General features: G+C 38.8%; 1 protein-coding gene and 1 long non-coding RNA gene across 3 annotated transcripts in view; one reads left to right on the plus strand and one right to left on the minus strand.

Moving 5' to 3' along the window:
* CWH43 (cell wall biogenesis 43 C-terminal homolog) overlaps positions 1-25,139 on the minus strand; it is a 45,483-nt gene that overhangs the window by 8,341 nt on the left and 12,003 nt on the right. Inside the window, exons 6-12 of one of the 2 annotated variants that reach the window (XM_090266899.1) lie at positions 21,964-22,052; positions 16,282-16,539; positions 13,894-14,013; positions 10,915-10,994; positions 8,533-8,638; positions 6,908-7,043; positions 5,087-5,236 (exon numbers count right to left, since the gene is read on the minus strand). In XM_090266899.1, the coding sequence (XP_090123025.1) occupies positions 5,087-5,236; positions 6,908-7,043; positions 8,533-8,638; positions 10,915-10,994; positions 13,894-14,013; positions 16,282-16,539; positions 21,964-22,052 (939 nt within the window). Of the gene's footprint in view, positions 1-5,086; positions 5,237-6,907; positions 7,044-8,532; positions 8,639-10,914; positions 10,995-13,893; positions 14,020-16,281; positions 16,540-21,963; positions 22,053-25,139 lie in introns of both variants that reach the window. The other variant, XM_090266898.1, reaches the window with a different exon arrangement.
* LOC150020148 (uncharacterized) lies at positions 622-22,357 on the plus strand. Its single transcript, XR_016509113.1, has 3 exons — positions 622-1,044; positions 1,266-1,390; positions 20,586-22,357. It is a non-coding gene; the product is annotated as an uncharacterized LOC150020148 (long non-coding RNA).

Consider the following 25,139-nt stretch of genomic DNA (forward strand, 5'->3'; position numbering starts at 1 on the left):
ATACAGTGTTTCAACTGACTAGGCTGACAAAGTTTTGATGAAGAACAACATGATCTTTCCCCACAAATCATTTGGAGTCAAGTTGATTTAAATATCTATTTCCAAAATAGCATTTTTTTTCCATCAGAAAAAAAAATATGTCCATAATCATCTGAGACCTGGTAATCAGTATTAGGGCTAAAGACTGGTAGTAAAAAAAAAATTTTTTTAAAGCATCAGCAGCAGCAGCCCTGGTAAGACAGAGAATCCTAACATTACATTCACAGGACACACCAGACTTATGTAACTTACTCAGCTCCCTCGCCTGAACACCTTCTAAAAGTGGCTAAATACGATACTTTCATTATGCAAAGCACTGTTAGTGTATAACTGAAATAAATAGGCAAGGACATCAAGCTTTTGGGTGATTTACAATCTATTTGGGGGAAAATAGGGACATCATATTTGACATTTCCAACCAGGACAACTGAAACCATTCAAATAAAGTGAATTTAATATTGGGAACTGGTTACCTAGGTGATGGGAAACCAAACAGCAGTCAGTGAGGCAACTGGAGTTTTGCAACAAGGAGAAACCAGTACCACCCCGAGAGCCAGAGACACAACAGGAGGAGCCCCAGCAGCCAGCAGCCAGCCCTAACTGGTGGGAGATGGTGCTGCGGAGGGGGCTGCCCAAAAGGAGCAGGAGTCCTCTAAGGAGGAACTGGAGCCACAGAGGACACTTACTTGCTGCCAGAAAACTAGAGAAAGCAGAGAAAGTGGATGAGAAACACCTGGCCTCTCCGCTCCTCCTGACGGCCAGCCTTCAGCCTACCTCCCATTGGCTACTCAGCAGCCAGAAGGCAACAGACAGGAAATGTGGTTCCCTACAATGTGGAGCCAAGAGGCAAAGAAGGCAGGAATGGATCCAGGAGCAAATAGGCAACAGAACAACACAGACATTTACAGAGAAAGATAGCTAATATATGATTAAGAAAAAAACAATGGCAAAGGAAGGTAGAGGGATATCACCGAGGACCAAGAAGATTGGAAACATCTCATTAAGGTAGGATTTGAAGACGGGACTAAGCTTAGATAAGTATGTGTGGACAGCTGAGTACTATTAAAAGATGTCTCAGAAAACAAAACAGTGAAAAGAATGGCCATTTGTCTAACACCTTTTTGATACTGGATTCTTATAATAACTGAGAAGCAGGCATTAGCTCTATTTTTAAATGATGCTAACTAGTAACACGTCTACGGCTATTTTGCATCTCCCCTGCCCAGATCCATTCTTGGCCCTTCTCTACGCCCTGGGAAGCTGACCCCTGCAGATTTCATCTCCTGGGCTCCCTGTCTGCTGGCTTCCAGTGATGTTTCACCAGTGCGAGGCACCAGCAGGAGATAAGAAGGTAAGAGGAGAGAGAAGCTAGGGTATTTCTTCCCCAGTTCATGGGGCAGTAGCTGCATTCTTCATGCCTGGCACCTAGATTCCAGGTCTCACTCTCAGAACACTCAGCATGCTAATGACCCCCAATGTTACTAGTGTCTCAGGCCTTAGCATCTCTTATCTGTGCCTTTGACCCTTCTAACATAATCCATTAAGTCAGCAGTGAATTTTGTTCCTTCCAACACATGGCACCAGGATTCAAATCCAGCTTTAGAAAATTCTGAAGTCACTGTAGCACAGACAGCACTTTTGTACACATATATTTTAGCAATATATTATTGGGAAATAATCCATGAATTTGGTTTTACATTTTCTCAGGAGACAAATGTTACCCAATGATAATAATAACAACAGAAAGCCTATGTGAAGATATAAGGCAAGGAGAGAGAAATAACATATACATGTTTTCTGATTTGTTAATATTTGTTTAGCCCGATAACATTTTATCCAATTTTCAGTGACAAGTGATCTGAAACTCACTAAGGTTATGTTTCTCTGGGACCAAAACTAGAACACAGGTCTTCAGACAACAGGTTCTGTGCTAGTTCCTGTTTGTACATTTATGCACGTTATAAATGAGAGAAAAAACCAATGGTGATTAACTGGTGACTTAGTTAATAACCTAAAATTTAACATTTAAAAATGGCATGTACCTAAATGACTTGTAAGAAATGCTGCTATTTCCTATGTATTGGTTGTAAAAAGATATTTGCATAGTCAGTAATCTTAAAAATCTTGTTGAATCAGCTAATAACATGCACAAGCATTCTGTATTTTATTCCTAATATGATTTCATGTTTGTATGCCATAATCACTAGAATATGAAATCTCTAAATATTTATTCACAGTAAGAGTCCTGTATTTAGTACTGTAGAAAACAAAGACAAACAAAAATATGTAACGATGGCTTCACAAATTATATGAAGCATGACATTTCTCATGTCCCTTGTTGGGTGGCTACAGTGTTTATGGACAGGGCTTCTAAGGAAGGACACAGGCTTTGCTCTAAGGACAGAGACTGTATGGCAGATACCTGATTTCTGTTTGATAAGTGAATTCTTTTTAAGCTGCCCAATGTACTTTATATTTAGGGTTGTCTAACTGGGTTTAATAATAATGGGCAGCATTAATCAAGCACTTACTGTATTCATGTACTTTGCATGAGATAATACAGCTCATTTAATTCTCACAAGAACCCCATGCAATAGGCAGGATTATTGCCCCTGATTTACAGATGCGAAGCTAGTTAAATAACTTGGTGAAGGATATACCATGAGTTAGTATTCAAACCAGATGGTCTGATTCTAGGCTCTGGAATTCCATGCTCTTGACCATTAAATTACACTGCCTCCTCCCTTGAGTTACATCTCCTCAGTAAAGGTTAGCTATTATTGTTATTGCTGTTGTTGTCATTATTATTAAATCAAGTAAGATAGCAAGTAAAGGATATGGTGTTACAGTATTCCCTCACTTATCGTGGGTATTACATTCTAGACCCCCCAGCAATAGGTGAAAATCCGTGAAGTAGGAACCTTACATTTATTTTAGTATTTATATATATTTTAAGGCTTTATAAACCCTTCCCACACACTTATAAACCATTCCCAGTCCCTTATTAACATTTTCCACACTTTTATAAACACTACATATGTTCTTAAACATATTTGACACTCCTAAACCTACGTAACTTTAACAACATACGTATACAGTACCGCAAAATCCCGTGATATAGGGAAAAATCACTGGTAAGTAATTAAATATAATATTTTTAAAAATCCCACAATACAGTGAGGCCACGATAACTGAACCGCAATATAGAGAGGGACTACTGTATTCAGAGAGCTTTAAAGATGTGGTTGATAGAAAGTTAGACAAGGCTATTCTTCCAACACAGTCTGAGCTGTCTTTCAGTCTTGCCTTCCCTTTCAAGTCTTGTTCTTTACATTGCAGAGGAGCCTGGAGGGAGTGGAAGAGGGGGGGTGGGGGGAGCCAAAGAGAAAAGAGGGAGAAGAGGAGATTTAGCTATTTCTTAGGTTAAAACCTTGTAGCTTTTTTTTTTTTAAACACAAAAGTGCCTTAAAAAAAAAAAAAAAGATAAACTCAATTCCAGTGCTACTTAAGGTTGGTGGGATAATTTCTGAAGGCCTGTACTTGATACATGAAAAGTACTGGGAGAAACAGAAGATGACCCTTCAAACAGCTTTTTAAAGAGATATGGACCATCTATATCACCCATCTTCCAAACGCCCTTCTTATTTCTAAGGAGGCAAGCGAGAGTATGATTAGTGACTAGATCTCATGATTTGTTTATATTGCTTATGCTCTGACTTATTTCAGAAAATATGCAAACATGCTTTCACAGATCTCCATAATACTGTGAGAAAAAGTGAGGTAACCAGGAAAATAAGGGTAGCAGATCCATTAGTTTTGTTTACGTAAAACTCAGTACAAGAATACTGTTTTTCTAATGTTCTGTATATCACTTTAAAGCTCTGTGGCCTTATGTTATTAATGTGAACAGAACCTGTATGCCCTATTTTATAGCACTTAGCACTTTACAGCAGTGTTTTCTATTATTATTACAGAATGTTTACTATGGTAGAGTATCAAGTATATATGTTTCTCTTTGCCTTTATAATATATTCTTGGCATTAGTCACGATTTATTCAGAACTGAGTCACTGGTTGTGAATGTTATTTTGGGGGAATGAAACTCATTCCCCACTCTTCATGTCTCCTTGTAGAGGGACTTTCTTAGAAAACCATCTCTGGCCTCTCTCTCTCCACTCTTTTCTTTTGGGGAGGACTTCTATTATTAATGAAGTTTAGAAGAATTAACTGAGCAGGCTTGTCCCAAATCCTTCTTCTCTCTTCTTGAAAACTGCTAGTTTACAAACAGGGTGTTTTCTGGTTTATTCTCTCCACCTAGGTGAGAGCTTGTCAGGGCAGACTCTGTCCCTGCTGGGTATGCCTGCTATTTGGGGGGAGGGGGTTAGTTTCATGTATTGCTGGGAGCTGTATTAGCAGGTGCATATGGACGCCCTTAAGTAATGTTGTCCAAATAGGCTTATCAAAATCAAAAGTGATATTTTGATCTCCCTGGCAGATTCCTCTGCCTATCTATCAATGAATTGTGAAAACATGAGGGAAAAACCAATGTCATTCAGTATTCTCAAATCCTAACAGTACTTCCAATCGTAGTAACACTGTGGGAAAAGGGAATTTCCTTTTCCTTTTTTCCACAGCCCGGTGTACCCTGTGATTCCACATACTTACCGGCTCTGAGTTGGGTCTACCTCATTCCTAGTTGTGTGACCTTGGTTGGACAAGTCATGTAACCTCTCTCAGCCTATCTTATTTATTATAACATGGGACTATACTAGTATTTACTTCACACAGAGTGAAAATTAAATACATTAATGCACTTAGCACAGCACCTGCTCAGTCACTGCTGTCTCATGCAAGCGTTAACTGCTGCCTTGAACCCTCACTACCGACTGCCTACATCTCAAATGTATCTACACCTGAGTTTTAAAAGCAATTGCACAGGGAAAAGTCTGTGAGAGAAAAAAAGAAGAAAGCAAGAGAATTCATTGCACAGAAATCAAAGTCATGTACTAATAATGTTTCTTGGCATTAGAGAGACCAAAGAAACCCACTCGTGATTCCCAAAGTGTGTCACCACAAAGTCCACCAGTTTGTCCGCGATGTTTACGGTCAGAGTTATGGCTGGTGCAATCTCGCCCTCTGGTGACGGAAGGAGGTGATGCTCCGATTTCACAATAGGGTATCTTGACAAAGCCATAATCCTGTACGCGAATGAAAAGAAACGTCACCATTGGTCCAGCCATATCCTGCAGATAGGACTACGCGAATGTGTTAAAAAGGGGTGTGTCACACCCCAAGCTTCCCACAGGGGCATTCAGAGCAATATCGTGGCGGAGACGTATGTGGCAGTCTGCTTATCCATTCATTGTATCTCTGCTATTTAGCATTTCTCACTGTCAATAATAAACTGATACAACAGTTTTATCAACTGTTTTAGTAAATGCTATGGAAACACGAAAAGGGAAGAATTAGTAATACACAAAGTCCATTTCACTTGCATTGTTACTTTGGCAACATATTTGCATAAGCAATTCTAGTATTAATTAGCACACCTGGAAATGTATGCTCTTGCCAACAAGGACACGAAGTAACAATTTACAAAATTAAAAATTAAAACCTGTCCAATAAAGATGTGCAAGTCTGTTCTACTTTAGTCTCAGTCAAAGAACTACAAAAAGGAGGAGCTACACTCAGGCCCAGCTGGCTTCTCGTGTCTTGCTGCACGCACTATCTCCCTGACCCCTCACGGGACCCCTCCGACGGGAGACCCTCTCCAATGATGATAACTGAATTCCCATGTCCAGCCTGTCCTGTCCTACTCAGCTCTCCAGGCCACACACAGGTGCTTACTGAATGTCACTTTTCAGTCCAGGGGCATCTCAAACTTAGCACGATCCTGCTGCTCTCCTGGCCACACCAATGCCATTCAACGGCATCACCTCCTGTCAGGGATTCAGGTCAAAAACCTACACGTTGCCCTTGACTCTTCACTTCTGGGCGCCTGACACCCAAACCATCACTAAGTCCTGTCAGCTGTGTTCCACAACTGTTCCTGAATGTGCCCTCTTCTCCCCATCTCCACAGCACTCCCTGTCATCCCTCACCCACTACTGCATCTACCTCATCACCTGTCTCATGCTCTACTCTTGCCCCTGACATTCTGGTCTTCCCAGAACAGCTGGGAGGAGCTTTTAAAAATGTAAATCAGATCTGTTTGCTCTCATGTTTTAAGTCCTCCAGTGGCTTCCCATTACAAGCTCTCTAAGATCAGGTGCCCACCCTTGACCTCATTTTTCATCAGTTCTCCCTCAGTCCCTATGCTTCGGGACACCACACTGGATACAACCCCAGATCATCATGCTGGTGGTTCCCTCCACTCTTCCCATGCCTACATCCTCTGTTCTTCCCACCATGAGGTTGTAGAGCAACCTTCCTGACCATCCTGCCTGTATTAGCATCCCTGCCTACCCAGTCACTTCGTCTCTCGAGAGCTTGTTTCCTTTCCTACGTAATGTGTAATCACTGTCTCAAACGATCTTATTGATTTATTCATGTACATGTTTATTTTCTGTCTCTTCACACTAGAATGTAAGTTCCACGAGGACCATGTCCAGGTCAGATATGCCCATTGTGGTAACCTCAGCTCCTGTACTGAATGGTTTATAATGGTAAATTGAAAAGGTCCAGGACAGGGAAACCATTAAAACAATGATGGAATATGCATATCTGCAGCCCCTCCTCATCCCCCAAGAAGAATCACTGGGGCACAGTCATAGAACTAAGTAAGGTATGACAATCTCCACTTCCCACTCTGGGTCTGTGCTGCCTAGTTTTTCAGTTATGTTCAGGATTAGTTTCCAAGGTACACTCACCCCCAAGTGTGATCCCTTGTGCTTGGACCAAAATCAGTATAGAAACCCAACTCCTCTCCTAACCACATAGTTAAGTCATTGTTCCCAATAAAGGGCTTAGAAGCATCACTCTCCAAAATTGTTATGAAATCTGCACCTGTTAAGGGAAAAAAGGCACATTGTGATTAACCGCAGTCGGTTGGCAGCCGTCCGTCTCGAGAGACGATGGTGTAGCTTCTTAAGAGTCTATCTGCACCGCCGAGAATGGTTGTGCAGTCCAACTCGGGAGTGACACAGTATCTGTCTCCTCCCGTGTTGAATCGACATCTTGTGATGACGCTGGAGTGTCCTCTCCAGCGAAGCTGAAGCTACAGAGCCTGGGCAGGGTGATATGGAGGGTCTGCTGTTGCCCATGCAGCAGACCCCCCCTCTCTTCGCAGCTGAAGGGTCCAAGGGAAAGACGGAGTCAATACAGCTTGGCTTCAGGTGCGCCGCAGGAGTTGCTGGTGTTGACTAAAACGTCGAACCGCCTTAGGGACTCCGGCTCCGGATTTTCTGTCGGGGTTTACTCCCTTAGCCTTTCCCCTGAAGAGGTATGCTGCAAGGCAGCGGAGGTTTTTTGGAGTCAGAGTTTTCCTTCTCTGATGTACCCTGACTGGAAGATCGAACCAGCGACACTTAGCTCGCAGGCCGACGCTCAATCCACTGAGCCAAACCAGCCAGGGACGATTAACCGCAGTAATGCAAAAATAATTAGTAAAACTTTGTTCTTGAACCCTTTGCCTTCACTCATAAATCAAAACCAAATTCCTAATGAGACACAAAGGTGAAGAAGACCAACTGAGCTGTAAGGGAATTTCCCCATATTTAGAATGTAATTAGTACATGGGGCACCTTAAGCAAATGCAAGAAAGGATAAAGACATAACTTTTCTAAATTTTTAAACATGACTAACATAATCTCCCAATCTCAAATAAGCTTAATGCCTTTCTTAGATTCCAAATTTATGTTCAGAAACAAGAGACTGGTGCACAATAGTGTTTTATTCTTGGGTAAGCACCTCCTTGATATTGACATGGAAGTAAGTGTACTGTATTGTGTTTTCCAGACTTTGGCCAGACATGACTTGGAGGCCAGTAATTGGGACTAAAGGACCCTCAGCAACATCCCAGGACACATGCTTATCATTAGGAATAACCAGAACTATTCAGCCCTTTATATACCTTGCTCCACCCTCCATACAGTTGATCTATGAACCACATATTTTCAAGGATGCTCATACAAAGATGAGTTCCTTCAAACACGGAAACTTAAAACTTGCCCCTTAGGCTCTTGAAACCAATTTGCTTCACAAATGAGCATCACCCTGACCCACGCTGACTTTATTACGACTGTTTTCTGGTCCCCAAAGTCAGTCCCCAAGTGACAGAAGCCTCCAGCAGGGGCACCTCTAAGAGCAAAGGCATGACAAGAATCCCCTGTAGATACCCAGTATGAGGCTTTGTTCAGAATCAATGGCTCTCAGCCTTTTAAAGAGATTAGTTTATAACCCAGCAAACCCTCCTCTGGTTACTTATGATCTTGCTCAAAATAAAACCAACAACTGTAGTTTCTCAAAACTTAGAACCAATTCCAGGAAGACTTACCTGTTTGGTTAAGCAGCTGAGCTGATCTTTCTAGACTAGACCATCCTTCATTGTCGTAGCCAAACCTGAAAGGCCAGATGGCGGCAGAGACCTCTGTGGTTGGTGCCTGAGGATGTTTTAATGGTGACTTAGGATAACTATAAACAATAGTAGGATTAATGACCCAGTTTGCTTCACCTCTGTCTACTTAAGCAAAGGGATTTTTTTAGACATTTGCCCACATTTAATTCATAAAAATAAGGAGACATTTGCTATATGGTATTCTCATAACCTTCTGTGAACGTCTAGCTTAAGCTTAGAAATTAGAAGGAATGTTTGGAAAGTGAGCATTTGCAATAAAGCATTGTTTTTAATAGCAAAAATTTAGAAACAATCTGGCTATTGTTTCAACAGGAAAATGAGTACGGAAATTGCATCGCATGCATATAATGGAACACTACACAGTGGTAATAAGTGAGTTGAGGCTATAAAGATAATTTTAAGTAAAAAAGTAAGTTGCAAAATGTATATGACATATGTCATTTAGATAAAGTTAAAAACAAAAAGCAATATTGTCTAGGGACATATCATCTCTCATAACAATATAAAGAAATGCATGAAAATAAATACCATGTTCAGGAGGGAGGTTTCCCTAGCACTGGAGAAGAATGAGCTCACAGAGGGACATACAAAGTCCTTTAACATATTTGTAAAGTGATGTGCTGATTCTAGCCAAGTTATAAATGGTGTTACTCCCCTATTGCCCTGGCCAGGCCAAGGTTCAGGAGCACAACCCCTTTGAGAGTTCCTCTTTTGGGTCCATGGGCTCAGAGACTATACTGCCCAACCCTAACCACCCATCTCAGACTAATACCTTCTGATCTGCAGCAGGGATCCTATGAAAGCGGTTGGCTAGATTAAAACAAATCCATCACCACAACTGAAAAACAACTCAGAGTGAAGCATACAAGCTCAGACTGGAAGAAGAATAAGTAGCAACCTCTAGACATAGGAGGGCCATTACTCAACATAAACAGCTCAATCTTCCACCAGTAGTGAGAGGGATATTTCATCTTTACATAAGAAAAAGTATTCACTTTAGTGAACATCATATAAAAAGAATGGAACCATCAGCAGAGATTTCAAGAGGCATGATAATATTTGTCAAGCTATCCCTCTTCATACAACTATATAATTAACTCTGGATTTTATCACTCCAAAACCTGGTATTCCCTCATTCTTCCAATCTCAGTAAATGCTACCTCCCTCTATCCAGTTGCTCAAGCAAAAAAAAACAGAAGTCATCCTTGATTCCTTATTTGTTCCTGTGAATATTGTCTTTCTCTCCTGCTAGAATGTAAACTTTATGAGAGCAGGCATATTGTCCAACTTGTTTACCTCCAAATCTCTGTCACCAGGAAAAAAAAGAAACATTCAATAAATATTTGTCAAGTGAATAAATGAGCGAATGAACAAAACAACAGGTACTAAATCCTACTGAAATGACTCCTTTTGAAAAGTCCCTGACATTAGGTATCCTATTCTGACTGACATTATTTGCAGTAATAATGACAAATGAATACAGGGAAAAAGAAAGAGAACATCCAAGGAGTTATTTACTTATTTAAGAAATGGTTACTGAGTTCCGAACATGTGCCAAGCACTCCATGAGGTGCTAGAGGTAAACAAGAGAAGCACAGCCTGCATCTTCAGTATAGCTTTATATTTAATATGAAAAATTTGTCGGGCAATGCAGATTGTTAAAATCTAAAGTTAATCTGTAAATTCTGTTTTACCCAAAACTGTAACTCTAACTGCATTACAAAACACATCAAACATTTTATTAGAGCAGATAGAAAGCATAACATTAGAATGACTTACTCTTGGCCACCTTTCTAGCAGAGAAAGGGACAATAACATATATACAATTGTAGAGAGCAAGACAGAAAAGAGACAAGAAAATTTCCACAATTCATCAATACACAAGTTACCTTAAATTTGCAAAATCAAGAATTATCTGTAAGTTCTTTTTTTAAATCAAAGAATATCACATTATTGCCTTCGGCAACATCTACCAGGCAGCAAAAGAAGCCCACTATAAAATAGTTCTTTGTTCTATAATTTAAATGTTAACTCATGAGCTGACAAAAATAACTTCATATAATAAAATCATGAGCAGTTTCCCTCTACTATATGTGTCTATACTATTTCAAGAACCAACCCAACTTCATAAAATAATTCTACTATGTTATCATCAGTCTCTGACCTAATGGTTAAGGAGAGATACGGGGCCCTTAAGTCATTAGATTCATGCCTCGAGTTCAGTCATAATGGTGAAGCATACAAATGTATGTATATACATATATGTCATGTAAATCTATATTAAGATTGTTAATTACTTACCCTTTTGCTCAATTTCTTCTGATAGGCTTTATGCCGTAGTCCTAATCCCAATAACCCCACACCAACAAGCAGCCACAAAACTAAAAAGAAATTAAAAATGCTTGTTTAAAAGAAATTAAGTTTGCTTAAAATAATTTTCATGAAATTATTGAACCTATTAATCAAGGATTTTGTGCAAAGGGGAAATGTCTAATTCCTGGATTAATTTTCATGTATGACATGCATACTTATCCCATACATTAAAAGTAGGTTTCAAAAAATCTTCCCTAAAATAATCCAATAACCATGAGTTTAAAGTAAAAATAAGTCATAAATAGATACAGGAATTAATATATGAGAAAACAACTCTCCGTGAGTAGGAACCAGCAGCAGGAAAAAACATCTTGAAGAATGAAGCCCACAAATACTTTAGATATTGAACTTAAAGAATCAGAATGTAAACTGAGATGCTTAACATATTTAGAAAAAATAAAAGAGGGCATTCAAAGTATGATGAGGAACATGAAACTAAATCAATGATCAGGAAAAGTTGTAAAGAAAACAGGCTTCTGGAAATAAAATTATATAATAACTATAATTGAAAGTAGAAACTCAATAGGCAAGATAAGCAGCAGATTAGATGAAGCTGAATGGAGAATTAGTGCAAGGGATAGCTTGAAAACAAAGGTAAAAAATGTGAAGAGGTTAAGAAACATGGCGAAGAGAATAAGAAGGTCTAACACATACCTAATTAGAGTCAAAAAGGAAAGAAGAGAAAGGATGTCAGGAATCAAAACAAGAGAAAAAATGAGAAAGAGGCAATATTTGTAGACACAATGCTGAGAATTTTCCAGAATAGATAAAAAACATAACCCTTAGCTTCAGAAAGCCCCAAAAGCTCCCAGGCAAGCTGGGTGGTGGGTGGGGTATGGGAATAAGGATTTACATCTAGAAATATCACAAGAAAACTGCAGAACATCAAAGAGAGAATCTTAATAGCTGCCAAAGATAAAAGACAGATTATCTTCAAAGGAACAAAGATTAGCTCTGGCTGGCATGGCTTGGTGAATTGAGAGCTGGCCTGAGAACCTAAAGGTCACAGGTTCAATTCCCAGTTAGGGCACATGCCTAGGTTACAGTCTACGTCCCCATTTAGGGGCATATGAGAGGCAACCAATCAATGTTTTTCTCACACATCGATGTTTCTCTTCCTCTGTCTCCCTCCCTTCTGCTCTCTCTAAAAATAAATAAAATCTAAAAATAATTATTTTTTAAAAAAGAGCAAAGATTACACTGACAGCTGACTTCTCAACAGCAAAAATAAAAGTCAGATGACAGGAGAATATCTTTAAGTGCTGAGAAAAAAAAAAAAACTAATAAAAGAAGAGAAATTAAAGGTATAATCTCCAAACTAGAAAAAGAAGGGAAGAAGTATGGGATAAATTCAAAAACCCACTCAATGCAAAAGAAAGCAGGAAGATAAACAAGGAGAAATACACCTAGAGAAAGTAGAAAAAGAAAAGGAAAAGGAAGATGATAGCAGTAACTCATAATACATAAGAATTACAATTAAAAGAGATTAAACTTTGAAATTAAAAGACAAAGGCTGACATTCTAGAAAAGGCAAGACAATTTAGACAGTGGGTGCAAGGAGTTTGGAGGAGAGAGGGGAGGATGAATAGGTGGAGCACAAGGAATGTTTATGCAGCAGAACTGTTCTGTATGAGACTATAATGGGAGATACATGTCATGACACATTTGTCCAAACCCATGGAAGCTACAACATCAAGGGGAGCCCTAATGGAAACTATGGACTCTGGGTGACAGTGGCGCATCTGTGTACAGTCATCAGTAGTAATAAATAGACCACTCCAGTCGGGGGTGTTGATAGTGGGGGAGGCTGTGTGTCTGCGAGGTCACAGGGTATATGGGAAAGCACTGTACTTTCTGCTCAGTTTTGAACCTAAAATGAATTATGAACCTAAAATGGCTCTCAAATATAAAGCATATTTTTAAAAATCACATAAAACTATCTAAACAACTTTGTAAGTAAACTGTTCCAAATGCCTCAATTTAATGGATCAAGTAAAGAATTATGGTCCTTAGTAATAATAAATTTTTTTTTAAAGACAAAGACTATCAGGATTAAAAACAAATAAGCAAACACTGCCAGACCCGGTTTTCATGGGACACAACTAAAACTTAAGAACACACAAAAAACTGAATTTTAAAAATTCCCCTTAAATTTTAAAATCTTTTTACATTATTGTAGGACACATACTCAGGTTTTTATATAATGGTCGTACTGCCTTATAACACTTTTAAAAAATAAATAAATTGAAAAATTGAAAAAATATATTGAAATTTTATTTAGCTTCTCAATTGTTTTCTATCTCTTTACACTATAATATTTTGGCTTCTTTAGTAAAGTATCAACTCATTGAGGATGAAAACCAGTTTTCACATGTCTTTAAATCCTACGCAACACTATGCAGTTATGAAATTTATTGTGTCCTAATAGGCTACCTGCAAATTTTATACATTCAGTAAATATTTATTTAATCCAGTTCATTTGAAATGAATCATGTCTAATAGTAAACTCATTTCATGTCTGAGTTTCTAGTTCATCAATATTCCAAAAGTTCACATATTTAATCTCCTAAAAAGAAGAACAAGAAATAAAATAAATAGCCTCGACTATTAAAACAAAGCATTTTGGAAATTTTACCTGTTAAATCATCTTATTTACATTAGAAGTGAAACAAAACAAACTAACACAGAGTATTTAGAGTTGAAATGACATGATATTAGAGATCTGCTTTAAAGCATTTCACCAAAAACTGTAGGGAAGGTAAGTGTTAATAGCATTGGAAAATTGTTAACAATTGTTGGAACTGAGTGAAGGGTATATGAGGATTCATTATACTCTAATTTCATACGTGTTTGAAGATTTATATTTTTAATAAATACTTTTTAAAAAGAAAGCAAAACTATACTTACAAAGTTTCACGTATTCTTTACTCTTCCTGAAAAGCACTTTAGGGCTGTTTTTTGTTTGAAGAAGAAAGTCAAGTCTTTTCTTAGGACCAAATAGCATATTCAGCCCAATAATTAGCATCACTGTTCCTATCAAAAGACAAAAAATATATTAATCCATATTACATTTAATCTAAAAATTCTTCCAATGATAAATTCCAGGAGCCAAGTTTTCAATTAAATGGGCACACCCTGAAAATTCAGTTATTAAGTGAATTTATCTTGGTACCTAAGCAGGTATTCTAGTAGTGTACTTCTGATCATTGTGATGACCATGAGCAATCAGCTCGGTAGGACCCCGATGGATTTCTTTGAATTTCCTGAGTGTTTTCTTGATGTTAGATTGCTGAGAATGTGCATTGTTCTTGTTTGAGCAAAGGAGGGTGGAGCTCAAGAGAAGGGAGCTTTCTGCACAGACTCAACCTTCTCCACTGAAGAGCTTTGGGAACACACGAGTCTACATAGGTTCTCAGCATGGGAATGTGTTTGTGGCAATAATACTGGCCTGGGATGTGGGTACTCTGAGCACAGGCTCCTCACAGTGGGTGCATACCAGAACACTCCCTGTGCCAATAAGGTGGGTCAGTAAAGTTCAGCTCAATTAGAAACTACATTTCAGTGTAAGACTGGATATAATAAGCATGGAAACAGAGGTATAACTGAACAATATATAAATTAAAAAATGTTAAGTAAAAGTTAATTTTAGGTGGAGGGCTAGCCAGAAAACAATATATGTGCAATTTTCAGAACACAGCAGAAAAAACCCAGGCAATAAATTTATAACTAGTTTCTGATTTCATACATATTCTTTTCTATTGTATTAAAGTTACTGTGAACATTACCAACATTTTTTAATTTTATGGGTTTCTCAATATAATGCCACTCTTACTAAAAATAAAATTGGTTGAGAAGACACTCAAAAGCACATCATTCATAACACTCTAATGAAATAAACTTATGCTTAGAATGGCTCTTACTTTCCTTCGTTTTCTCCACATGGCAGACCCCTAAGCAAGCTGGAATAAGGAAAAGGCAGGGCATTGGACAGGAAGACAGAGCAGGACAGAGCACATACACCTGAAAGAAACCAGAAGAAATAAAAGTTCGCAAAGCCAAGGTTATCGCAGAGGAAACACAGCAATGGGTTTCTCAAATTAGATGAGAGCTTAGGTATTTGCCAGAAATATCAAATTCTCAAAAGTCATGTTAATATTTCATATAACTTAAAAATGTATCTTCCAAATAAGCCTGTCCTGACAAATGTCTAGCTTGTGAAACAGAAGAATTGATGTGAAAATGTACAGAGTAGTTGGATGTATACCCAGCGCACGAGGGGGACTGCAAAGAAACTCGGCTAGATGCCTAGACTCAGGTGCAGCACTCACCCCAACAGTAATTCCACGAGTATCTGTCTAATTTCATGTATGGTGTTTCCCCCACTAAACTGAAGCTTCAGGTGGACAAGGACACTATGTCTCTTAAATCTCCAGCACCTGGCACTGTGCCTGGAACACAGGAGGTGTGCAAGAATTTTTTTTTAATGAGTAAATGAACAAATGGAAAAATGAATGCATGAACCAACAAGAACTGAATCCTCTACCAACATGTTGTGGCTCCTTACTTTTCAAAGGTTTTATCCTGGAAGCATCTGACATGTTTTACTAAAACTAAAATGATAAGCAACGTTTGATGTGTATATTATACATCAGTAATTTCATTATTGCCAGGAGGCAAGTTTTAAAGTATTAAACCAAGATGAGTTTATAAAACTTTAATTTTGGTACATAAGTTCATAACCACTAAAATGAACAATGTGTTTATTTCTATGAGTTGGAAATTTATCATTTCTACTAAGATTCATATATGCAATATATATTTTGTAGGTAAAAATATAGTAAATAAAAATCATAGCTAAAATTCAGGAGATCCCCAAAAAATCACAATTCATATATATATATATGTATATATATATATATATATATTTACAAGCCTACCATTGAAATAGCCATGTGAACATCATTATCACATGCTTTCCCAACATATCATATAATACAAGTGTTACATAGTACCTCTTTTATACTTTATTATGAATTAAACTTGTTTTCTACAACTAATTTACTTAAAAGGACTTTTAGTAATATATACTACTGAAATTCAGATGAGTAAAGAAATTTGTTTTTAAGTAGTAACTTAGATCTTTTCCAGTTTTTTTTAATGACTAAACTTCATTTTAATGAGAAATGCAAGATCATCCTATTTACTTCCACTCATCATGTAAAATGCTAAATCCCAGTCTTGAAGGGTATTTTCTAGCAGTTATTACTTTAATCCAGACCTCTCAAATGTACTCACCCAAAAGCACATCAGATTTTTCTCTGGCGTAGACTCCTCCTGGGACAAATTTAAAAGCTGTGCACCACGCACAGAAAAATATGTCTAGAATATAAAACATCATGGCAACAGTCATGGCTTTCCCAGGGCTTGGCCCTGAGCTAATGAGGTGTCCGAGCACTTGAGGCCACATGGACGCTGTGAAGAGGGCGAGTACACAGCCAGAAACAGCAGCTGCCCACGTGGGCAAGTAAAGAAGTCCAGCAGCTGAAGCCGCTCCTATTTTTGAGAGAAAAAGAAAAAAATCAGACACAAAAGCAGTAATGGTCTCTTCTACTTTCTCAAAAAAAGAGGGAGGAGTAATAAGCTTACAGGATGACTGATAATGTATGCTATTTAGAGCCAGAAGGGACCTCAGGGGCATACTGGTCCAGTCCTCACACTAATGAGAAAATGAGGTCTAGGAAGTTGACATGACTTGCTGGAGGTCACACAGTTGATGACGCTCACAGGTGGCAAAGGAATGTGAGTCTAGTGACTCTCAGTCCAGTGTTATTTCTTCAGGAATGGTGGGTGGAGGGAAGAAGGCATTTTGGATTGTTTGTGTTAAGATCCTAAGAGCAATAAAAACTGAAAAAAGTGACCTTACCTGTAATACCAAAAACATGTCTATTCAACTAGTCAGATCCAGGACATTAGAAAACATGTAGAGTGGGTGTGGTTTCTAGAATGTTTTTGCTAAGGACCTTCCTAAAGGCATTTCCATCCATTCAAATACTTATCCTTGTCCTACGAGAAGATGTGACTGTGATAGTATTGTAGACATATTGCTTTAGCAAGTCTACAGTCAGTTCATCCTTCATTCAACAGCCTCATGGGTGTGGGCGCTGTGCAATCTGCCTGGTCCACAGCAGGCGCTTAGTAAATGCTGGCTAATTTGTTGAGCCAATTTTGAGAAATATAATAACTCTCCCAATTCCTTTAAAATAAGCTTTGAGAAAGCATATCAGGGTCTTAGAGCACCCCATTTTGGAGCCATCCATATAACACTTTTCCATAGAATACGACATTTTCTAGACTTTTTAATCAATGTTGCATCATTGTGATCCACCCTTCAAGGGTGTCTGCAGCAGACTCCTCACTGCTCTGGGCAAGAACTCCAGAAAAGCGAGCTTCTTCATGCCCCATGGTTCATACCCGTCAATAAGTTCTGCCTACATCATCACAGGACAAGGCCACGTGACTATCTGTTTCCCCCACTTCAAAAGACCACAAGTCAGATAAACATGAGAACCAGGCTCCAGGGCCCTCTCCAACTCAACGGACTTGAACTCCACAGTGAGGCCATACAATGCTTATATTCAACAATGGTTATTTTAATAACAGAAAGCATTTTTTCATTCTGAAATAAAACAAATGTAATGCCTATTCACTGTGCACATTTTAAAAATACAGAACTGTAAGAAAGCAAGTAAGAATTGCCTCAGACTAAGATAACCAAGACAAATACTCCAATGTATTTCTCTTAATCTTTTTCTATATTGAAGTATTTTTATGTAAATGAAATAATACCATATATTAAGGATTATGTTCTGCTTATGCGACATTATATCAAGAACTTTCTCATATTATCAATTTTTTGCCTAAAACAATTTATGCACATATTCTGTTCCACTAGATAAATACACTACAATATAAGCACTCATTTTCCTATCATTGGCCATGTATGAAGCTTCTGATACTGTGAGGAACATCTTTCTTTGTCAATTGATATCTTACTACAGCTCTGATTATTTCCTAAAAACATTCTTAGAAGTATACAGTATTCCCTCACTTATCATAGGTATTACGTTCTAGAACCCCCCGCGATAGGTGAAAACCTGTAAAGTAGGAACCTTACATTTATTTTAGTATTTATTTTAAGGCTTTATAAACCCTTCCCACACACTTATAAACCATTCCCAGTCCTTTATTAACCTTTCCTACTCCCTTATTAACCTTTTCCACACTTTTATAAACACTACTTATGTTCTTAAACATATTCTACACTCTTAAACCTATGTAACTTTAACAACATACGTATACAGTACCGCAAAATCCCGCGATATAGCAAAAAATCCATGATAAATAATTAAATATAATATATTTAAAAATCCCATGATACAGTGAGGGCACGATAAGTGAACTGCGATATAAAGAGGGACTACTATAATTACTGTGTCAAGGGGTAGAAGCATTTTGAACAGTCATAATCTGTGGTCAACTGCCTTCCTGAAAGGTTATACCAGTGCTCTCTTCCTCCAGAAACCTCACCAAAAGTCTCACCTTTTGAGCCCTGCCAAAATCCTTTTTCCTAAAAATCTGCCAAATTAATGATGAAAATAGTATTACATTCTCAATTATATGTATTGGGTTGGCAAAAAAGTTCATTTAGTTTTTCTGTAAAATAAAAGACACATTTTTCATTTTCACCAATAGCTTTATTGATTTGGATATTTTGAGTACATTGGCTATCTCCCATGTGGGTATAATGTTGCTTGTTCTCAGTCAATGTCTCAATTTGATCACTATCAACTTCAACTGGTCTACTCAACTGTGAAGCATTGTCCAGTGAGAAATCTCCAGCATGAAACTTTGCATGCCACTTTTGACACATTCAATCAGTCACAGCACCCTCTCCATACACTGCACAAATCTTTTCTCATGTTTCAGTTGCATCTTTACCTTTCTTGAAATAATAAAGCATAGTATGCTGAAAATGTTGTGCATTTTCTTCCATCTTCAATATTAAAATGGCTATATAAAAATTCACCAATTTTGATGCCTTTTTTAAACACATGCTGATATGACAGCTATTACAATACAATTTAACAAAATTGTTTTGAATGAAGTTAAAGACAACTAAGTACTACTAGGCCATCTTATGGGGGGAAAAAAGAACTTTTTGTCCAACCCAATATTTATTACTGAGATTAAATGTTTTCTGTTTACTAGCTTATAATGACTCAGTTTTAAAAGAATGAGTCCTGATTTGATAATCTAATCTAAAGATATCAGAATGACTTTGTTTCTTCTGTCTTACCCCAGAGAACTATCTAGAGAGAAAGAAAACACATCTTCATTCCCTTGACTGTTATTGTCTTTATTTTTAATTTACTTTACATTTTTTACATAGCCTATATATTTTTTAATCCACTACAATTGTAGTTTTCTAAAAGGCTATCTGTTCAAAAATCCAAAATTCAAAAGGTAGAAAAAAGTCCTCTGACCATCATCACCCACTAGTTCCCCTTAGTGAAGGCAACCAGTGTAAGCATTTTCTGCATCCTTCCAGAGACCCCTACGCATAGAAAGAAATATACATGCAGGCATGTTTCTCTTTTTGTACACCAGTGGTGTCATATGAAACACACTTTGTCACTTTGACTTTTTCACTTAATTGTATACCTTAACTGATTTTTGTTTGAGACTGAGTCTACCGAGTAATTTCCTCCAAATCTTTTATAACACTTAAGACACCAAACAGAATTAACAGTAATTGAGCATTCCAATAATATTTATGTCTAACATGTTTATTTTCAAAAGATCAAATTTTTCATACAACAAAATTATAGGCACACTGTATGGTTCACTGGGGTCCTATGAATGTGTTTAGTACATTCTGTTAAATAGAACTTTGAGTTTACTAATTCAATGATCATCAAGATTTCAAGCTCTTTGCGTTTATGAAATTCTATTGGTCATTGCCATAATTAATTTCATGCTGAGATGCAGTTGGGATTTCCAACTTAAACTATACAATGAAAAATATAATTTTTTTTTCTGCCCTCTGCTTTTTAATGTGATTTCCAGGGATGAATCAGTGGAAGGTGGGCACCATCTCTAGATAATTAAGTGTGAACTCCAACTTATTTCAGATGAGTAGGTGATCAGAGAGGGAAATGAAGCTCATGAATTATGGCCCAGCTTTCCTGTCTACAGCAAAGAGCCTTTTAGAAGTCTTAAATGTGTTTGCCCCAAGAGTCTTTTAAACTATCATTTAATACCCCAGAGAGACCACAATACTAGATTCGATTTGACTCTCATGGATATGACCTTGCTTATCTGGGGAAGTAAGTATAAGAATTCTAACACCGTAAATCACAGCTTTTCTGTTCTTTAAACAGTTGATATGTCTGTGGACCTCATCTCTCCCATGTTGAAAAGGAAGCTGCTGATGATCTGCCCCATATGCATTTTACTTCTATTCCATGAGCAAAGGCATGATATGAATGCTTAACCAACTTTCACTTGTTCTCCATGTTTCTTTTTCTATTTGCATACAGATTAAGAAGCCAGATATGCTCGTTGCAAGCAGCATTAGCCAAGTTGTCTGGTCCTGATCCTGAAGAATCTCATGAGGCATCTCTCTGATGAGAGAAGAAAGGTTACCCCAATATTCTTACACACTTCCTCAAACCCTAAAGAGAATGCCTACCAGAAAACACACAAGGAGGAAAAACAGCTCAATATGACTGCGACATTTCGCGCTCACTACTCCAGGAGGATGAGGACTTGGCCATCGTTAACTGAGCAACCTATTTGGACTACATGGACATCTCCCTGGCACTTAGGGTGTGAAATTTACTTATGTATTCAACCCACATCTATTACTGATACACACATTCTCATGTATCCACACAGCCTCTAATGCAACACTCTGACTTCCCTGCTTAATTAACATGTAAAACAACATCTCCCAGAAATCAAATATAGTATTGGTTCTGTCATGGAGTGGGGAACTTTTTTATTTAACACTAAAACTGACTCTAACCATGTCTGCTTCTAAAAATATTTTTAAATTTATTTTTAGAGAGAGGGAAAGGAGGGAGAAAGAGAGGGAGAGAAACATCACTGTGTGGTTGCCTCTCACATGCCCCCAACTGGGGACCTGACCAGCAACCCAGGCAAGTGCCCTGACTGGGAATCGAACCAGCAACTCCTTTGTTTGCAGACCAGCACTCAATCCACTGAGCCACACCAGCCAGGACCCATGTCTGCTTTTTAAGGGAAGGGAGAAAAGTGGCCTAATTCAGTCATAGGAAGATAAATAGAATGTTCCTGAAGTATCATAGCTTCACCACTATTCTATGATTCTGAAGGGAGGAGATGGTCCAAGCCTCTAAATAAGCCAACAGGAACCCCAAAGCTGGGTAGAGGGGTGAGGAATTAAACTGTCACATGTGAAAGAGATAGGGACATTGAGCTTCATTATGGAGTCCCAAAGGAGGGCATTCCTGAAAACCAGAGAAGCGAGCAATCCTGGAGAGCAGAGGAGGTCTGGCAGCAGGGCAGTGTCCAGCCCTCCACCTCCTCAGACCTTCAGTAAATCTGAAGGCACCTAACACACGTCTTAGATGAGTCATTTGGGAGATGAAGGAGTTCTGTCAGCTCAGTCAGAACAGCATTAGACAACTACAGGAGGAGAGGGGATTTGACACAAGAGGAAGTGAAATCCAGAGCCAGCTGTCATTGGCAATCACAGTGACCTCTGGGTCATTACGGGCGGCAGCTGGTTCTACGTAATAGCCCACTTGGCAACAGCACACGTTTGTACGGCTGTCTCACTCATCTACTTCCAGTCTAGGTGCACGTGCTTGCAAGTGTAATAAACTGGACAACCAAGCTGAACAACTGGCATACCTGCAGGTAAACTCTACATACCTGTAACCCACCAGATTAAACTGGTGCCCAGGAACCACGAACAAGTCGAAAGCATCAATCCACTCACCAAACCCAGCAGAACTGCACCTCTGTGAAAAAAGGACATGCCGTAAGACTTCTGACATTATTAATATATCCTTGTCCCATATAAGAAAAAGAAAAGTATCTCTTACTTCTAGGTACACCCAAGAGATAGTATGAGTGTGAAAACAACCAGTGAGATATTGAGAGCCCATGGGAACCAATATTATATTCATATACATTCGGTAACAGCAAGTCTGACTTGAAATAAGCCTGCAGTCTCTTATGCTCAATGTAAACAAAGTAATTGTGTCTTCTCAGACTATCAAATCATAGTCCACTCTGGCCATGTGATTCATTTTAAATGACTCTGCCAAAGACAAAAGTAAAAAGTCATTTGGAATAGTTTCTATTTGATTTGCCTCTTCTCTTTCTTTTCTGTCTTTATCAACAGCCTCTGCCTCCCTGGGACCTGCAACAGTTTGAAAAGTAATTGGTAGTTATATGTTTTTCAAACACCTACACACTATTTTATTCTTTCACTACTTTGGCAAAAACTTGTAGGAGGAGGGAAAAAAAGAATTTAACTGAACTTTCATGAGGAAATCCAGCAGCAATAATAGCAAGGACATTGCACTCAATCAAGTAGCTATAATATAAATTAAGCTAAAAAGCATAGCGTTTAGTGATTTCAGCCCATGCATTAAATAGGAAACAATAACAAATGTGTAGAATTCATATTTTTCTAAGGGGAACTTAAAAACTGCTGCTACGTATTATGTACATAACTGGTATATGCAACATGAACAGAATCACACGTTTAGTTTTGGTACTTTTGTTCTTCTTTGTGTTCAGTTGTATAGTACTTTCAAATTCAAAGTGAGAAGAAAAGTTCTTCTGTATCAAATCATCTAAGTAATAAATGTTATATTTTTAAAATGACAAAAAAAAAAAAAAACAACAACATAGCACTTACTATCTAGTAGGCACTGTTCTCAGATTTGTACATTTAATTACACTAGTTCATTTAATCCTCATGAGTCTGTAAGGTAAATGCCATTATTATCCCCATTTTGCAGAGGACACTGAGGGAAAGAGCAGTTAACTAACTGGCCTGAGGCCATACATGGCAGTGCACATAAAAATGAGAATCCTAAAAACGTGCTCAGGCTCTGGAATGGGGCTCCTGCCCACTATCCCGCCTGCCCCACATTCTAAGGTTAAGGATCATCCTGTGTCCACCAAAGACCAGATGTGACAAAAGGCCAAGGAGGACATTGTTGATCTTTTTCTATCCCCAATTCAACAACAAATGTTTATGAGGACCTACTATGTGCCAGGCTCTCTTCAAGAGGCACAGGACACTTCAGTAAACAAAGATCTCTTTCTTCCATAGGGCTCACATTCCAGTGGGGGGAGAGGACAGACAATAAACACAATTAACTAACAGTGCAGATATCAGAAGGTGGAAAGCACTACAGCAGAGTAATGGGGCGAGGAGGCCCAGGGTGAAACAGGTCGCCCTGTACTGACGAATCCCTAAGGCTCCACCCCTTACAACATAACAGGTAGGTGACAGCTCTACCTAGGACACAGAGGCAAACAAACACAGGAGTTTGTCAGAATGAGGATACAGAGAAGTATGGCCCAAAAGGGGGAATGGATCAAGTTTCCAGTGGGAGAACTAAGTGACAAGGAGATAGCCAAACTAACAGATGAGGAAATAGACAACCTAACAGATGCAGAATTCAAAACACTGGTGATAAAGATGCTCACAGGCTTGACAGATATGCTTGAGTACAGCAAATGCATAAGAGAAGAAGTGAAGACTATGCTAAGTGAAACAAAGGAAAGTCCACACAAAACCAATGGTGAAGGGAAGGAAACCAAGGTTCAAATCAATGATTTGGAACATAAGGGAGAAAAAAACAGTCAACTAGTATAGAATGAGGAAGCAAGAATTGGAAAAAATGAGGAACACTTCCCAAAATTTGCAAAGGAGATGAACATACAGGTCCAGGAAGCATGGAGGGTCCCAGGTGAACTAGACCCAGAGGGGACCACACCAGGATGCATCATGATTGAGATGCCAAAGGTGAAAGATATAAAGAGAGTCCTGGGGGTAGCAAGAGAGAGGCAGAGAGTTGCCCACAGGAGGGTGCCTATAGGACTATCAGCTGATTTCTCAGAGAACACTTTGCAGGCAGGAAGGGACTGGTAAGCAGTGTTCAATGTGATGAAAAGCAACCTGCAACCAGGATTACTCTATCCAGCAAGGCTATTATTTGGAGTGAAAGGGTAGATGAAGTGCTTCCCAGACAAGGTAAAGCTAAAGGAGTTCATCATCACCAAGCCATTATTATATGGAATGTCAAAGGGACTTAAGAAAAAGAAGATCGAAGAAAAAAACTAAGGACCGGCCAAGATGGAGGCTTAGACAGACACGCTAGGTCTCCCTCTACAACTAGAGAGCAATACAACTACTTCAAAACAAAGGATAACTAGAAATTCCAGAAAATAAAACTACACGGAAGCCCAACATATGAAGTTATAAACCAGCGGTGCCATTTGGGCAGGTAAGAGTTAAAGAGGGCAGTGCTGTTTGCGGTCGCACCTGGGACAGCGGCGGGGCGGCAAAAAATCCCGGCTGCAGTCAAGCCCCTGGCAGTGCGCGAGCCCAGCGCTGGGGAAAGCAGCCACCGCATCGCCTTGAACAGTGAGGCCCAGGGGGGTGGGAGGACGGATCCCGGTCTCCTAGCTGAATAACTGTGTGAATCCATCTTGGACCCCCGCCCCCAAAGAAAGCACCACAGGGCTGCGAAATAGGTCGCGGACAGGCGCCGGTCGCTGAATTGTGATGCGTACACAGGCACTGCCCCCTACAGCCGGCCCAAGAAAACAAAACGCATCTGTCAAAATGAGGCAGACAACTATAGAAATCCCGGTGGCACAGCTCACCAGGCAACAGATGGAGAACCTGACAGATGAACAGATAAGAAACCTGTCAGAGGCTCAGTTCTGGGCCATTGTTATCAGGTGGCTTACAGAATTCACAAAAGAGCAGGAAAAAGATAAGAAAGAAGCGAAAAACATTCATAACGAAAGGAACAAAACCACATACGAGACAGATGGTGAGGAAAAAAAATCCAGAGTTC

The sequence above is a fragment of the Furipterus horrens genome, unplaced genomic scaffold, assembly GCF_987537825.1.
Source record: "Furipterus horrens unplaced genomic scaffold, mFurHor1.1.pri manual_scaffold_2, whole genome shotgun sequence".
Lineage (NCBI taxonomy): Eukaryota > Metazoa > Chordata > Mammalia > Chiroptera > Furipteridae > Furipterus > Furipterus horrens.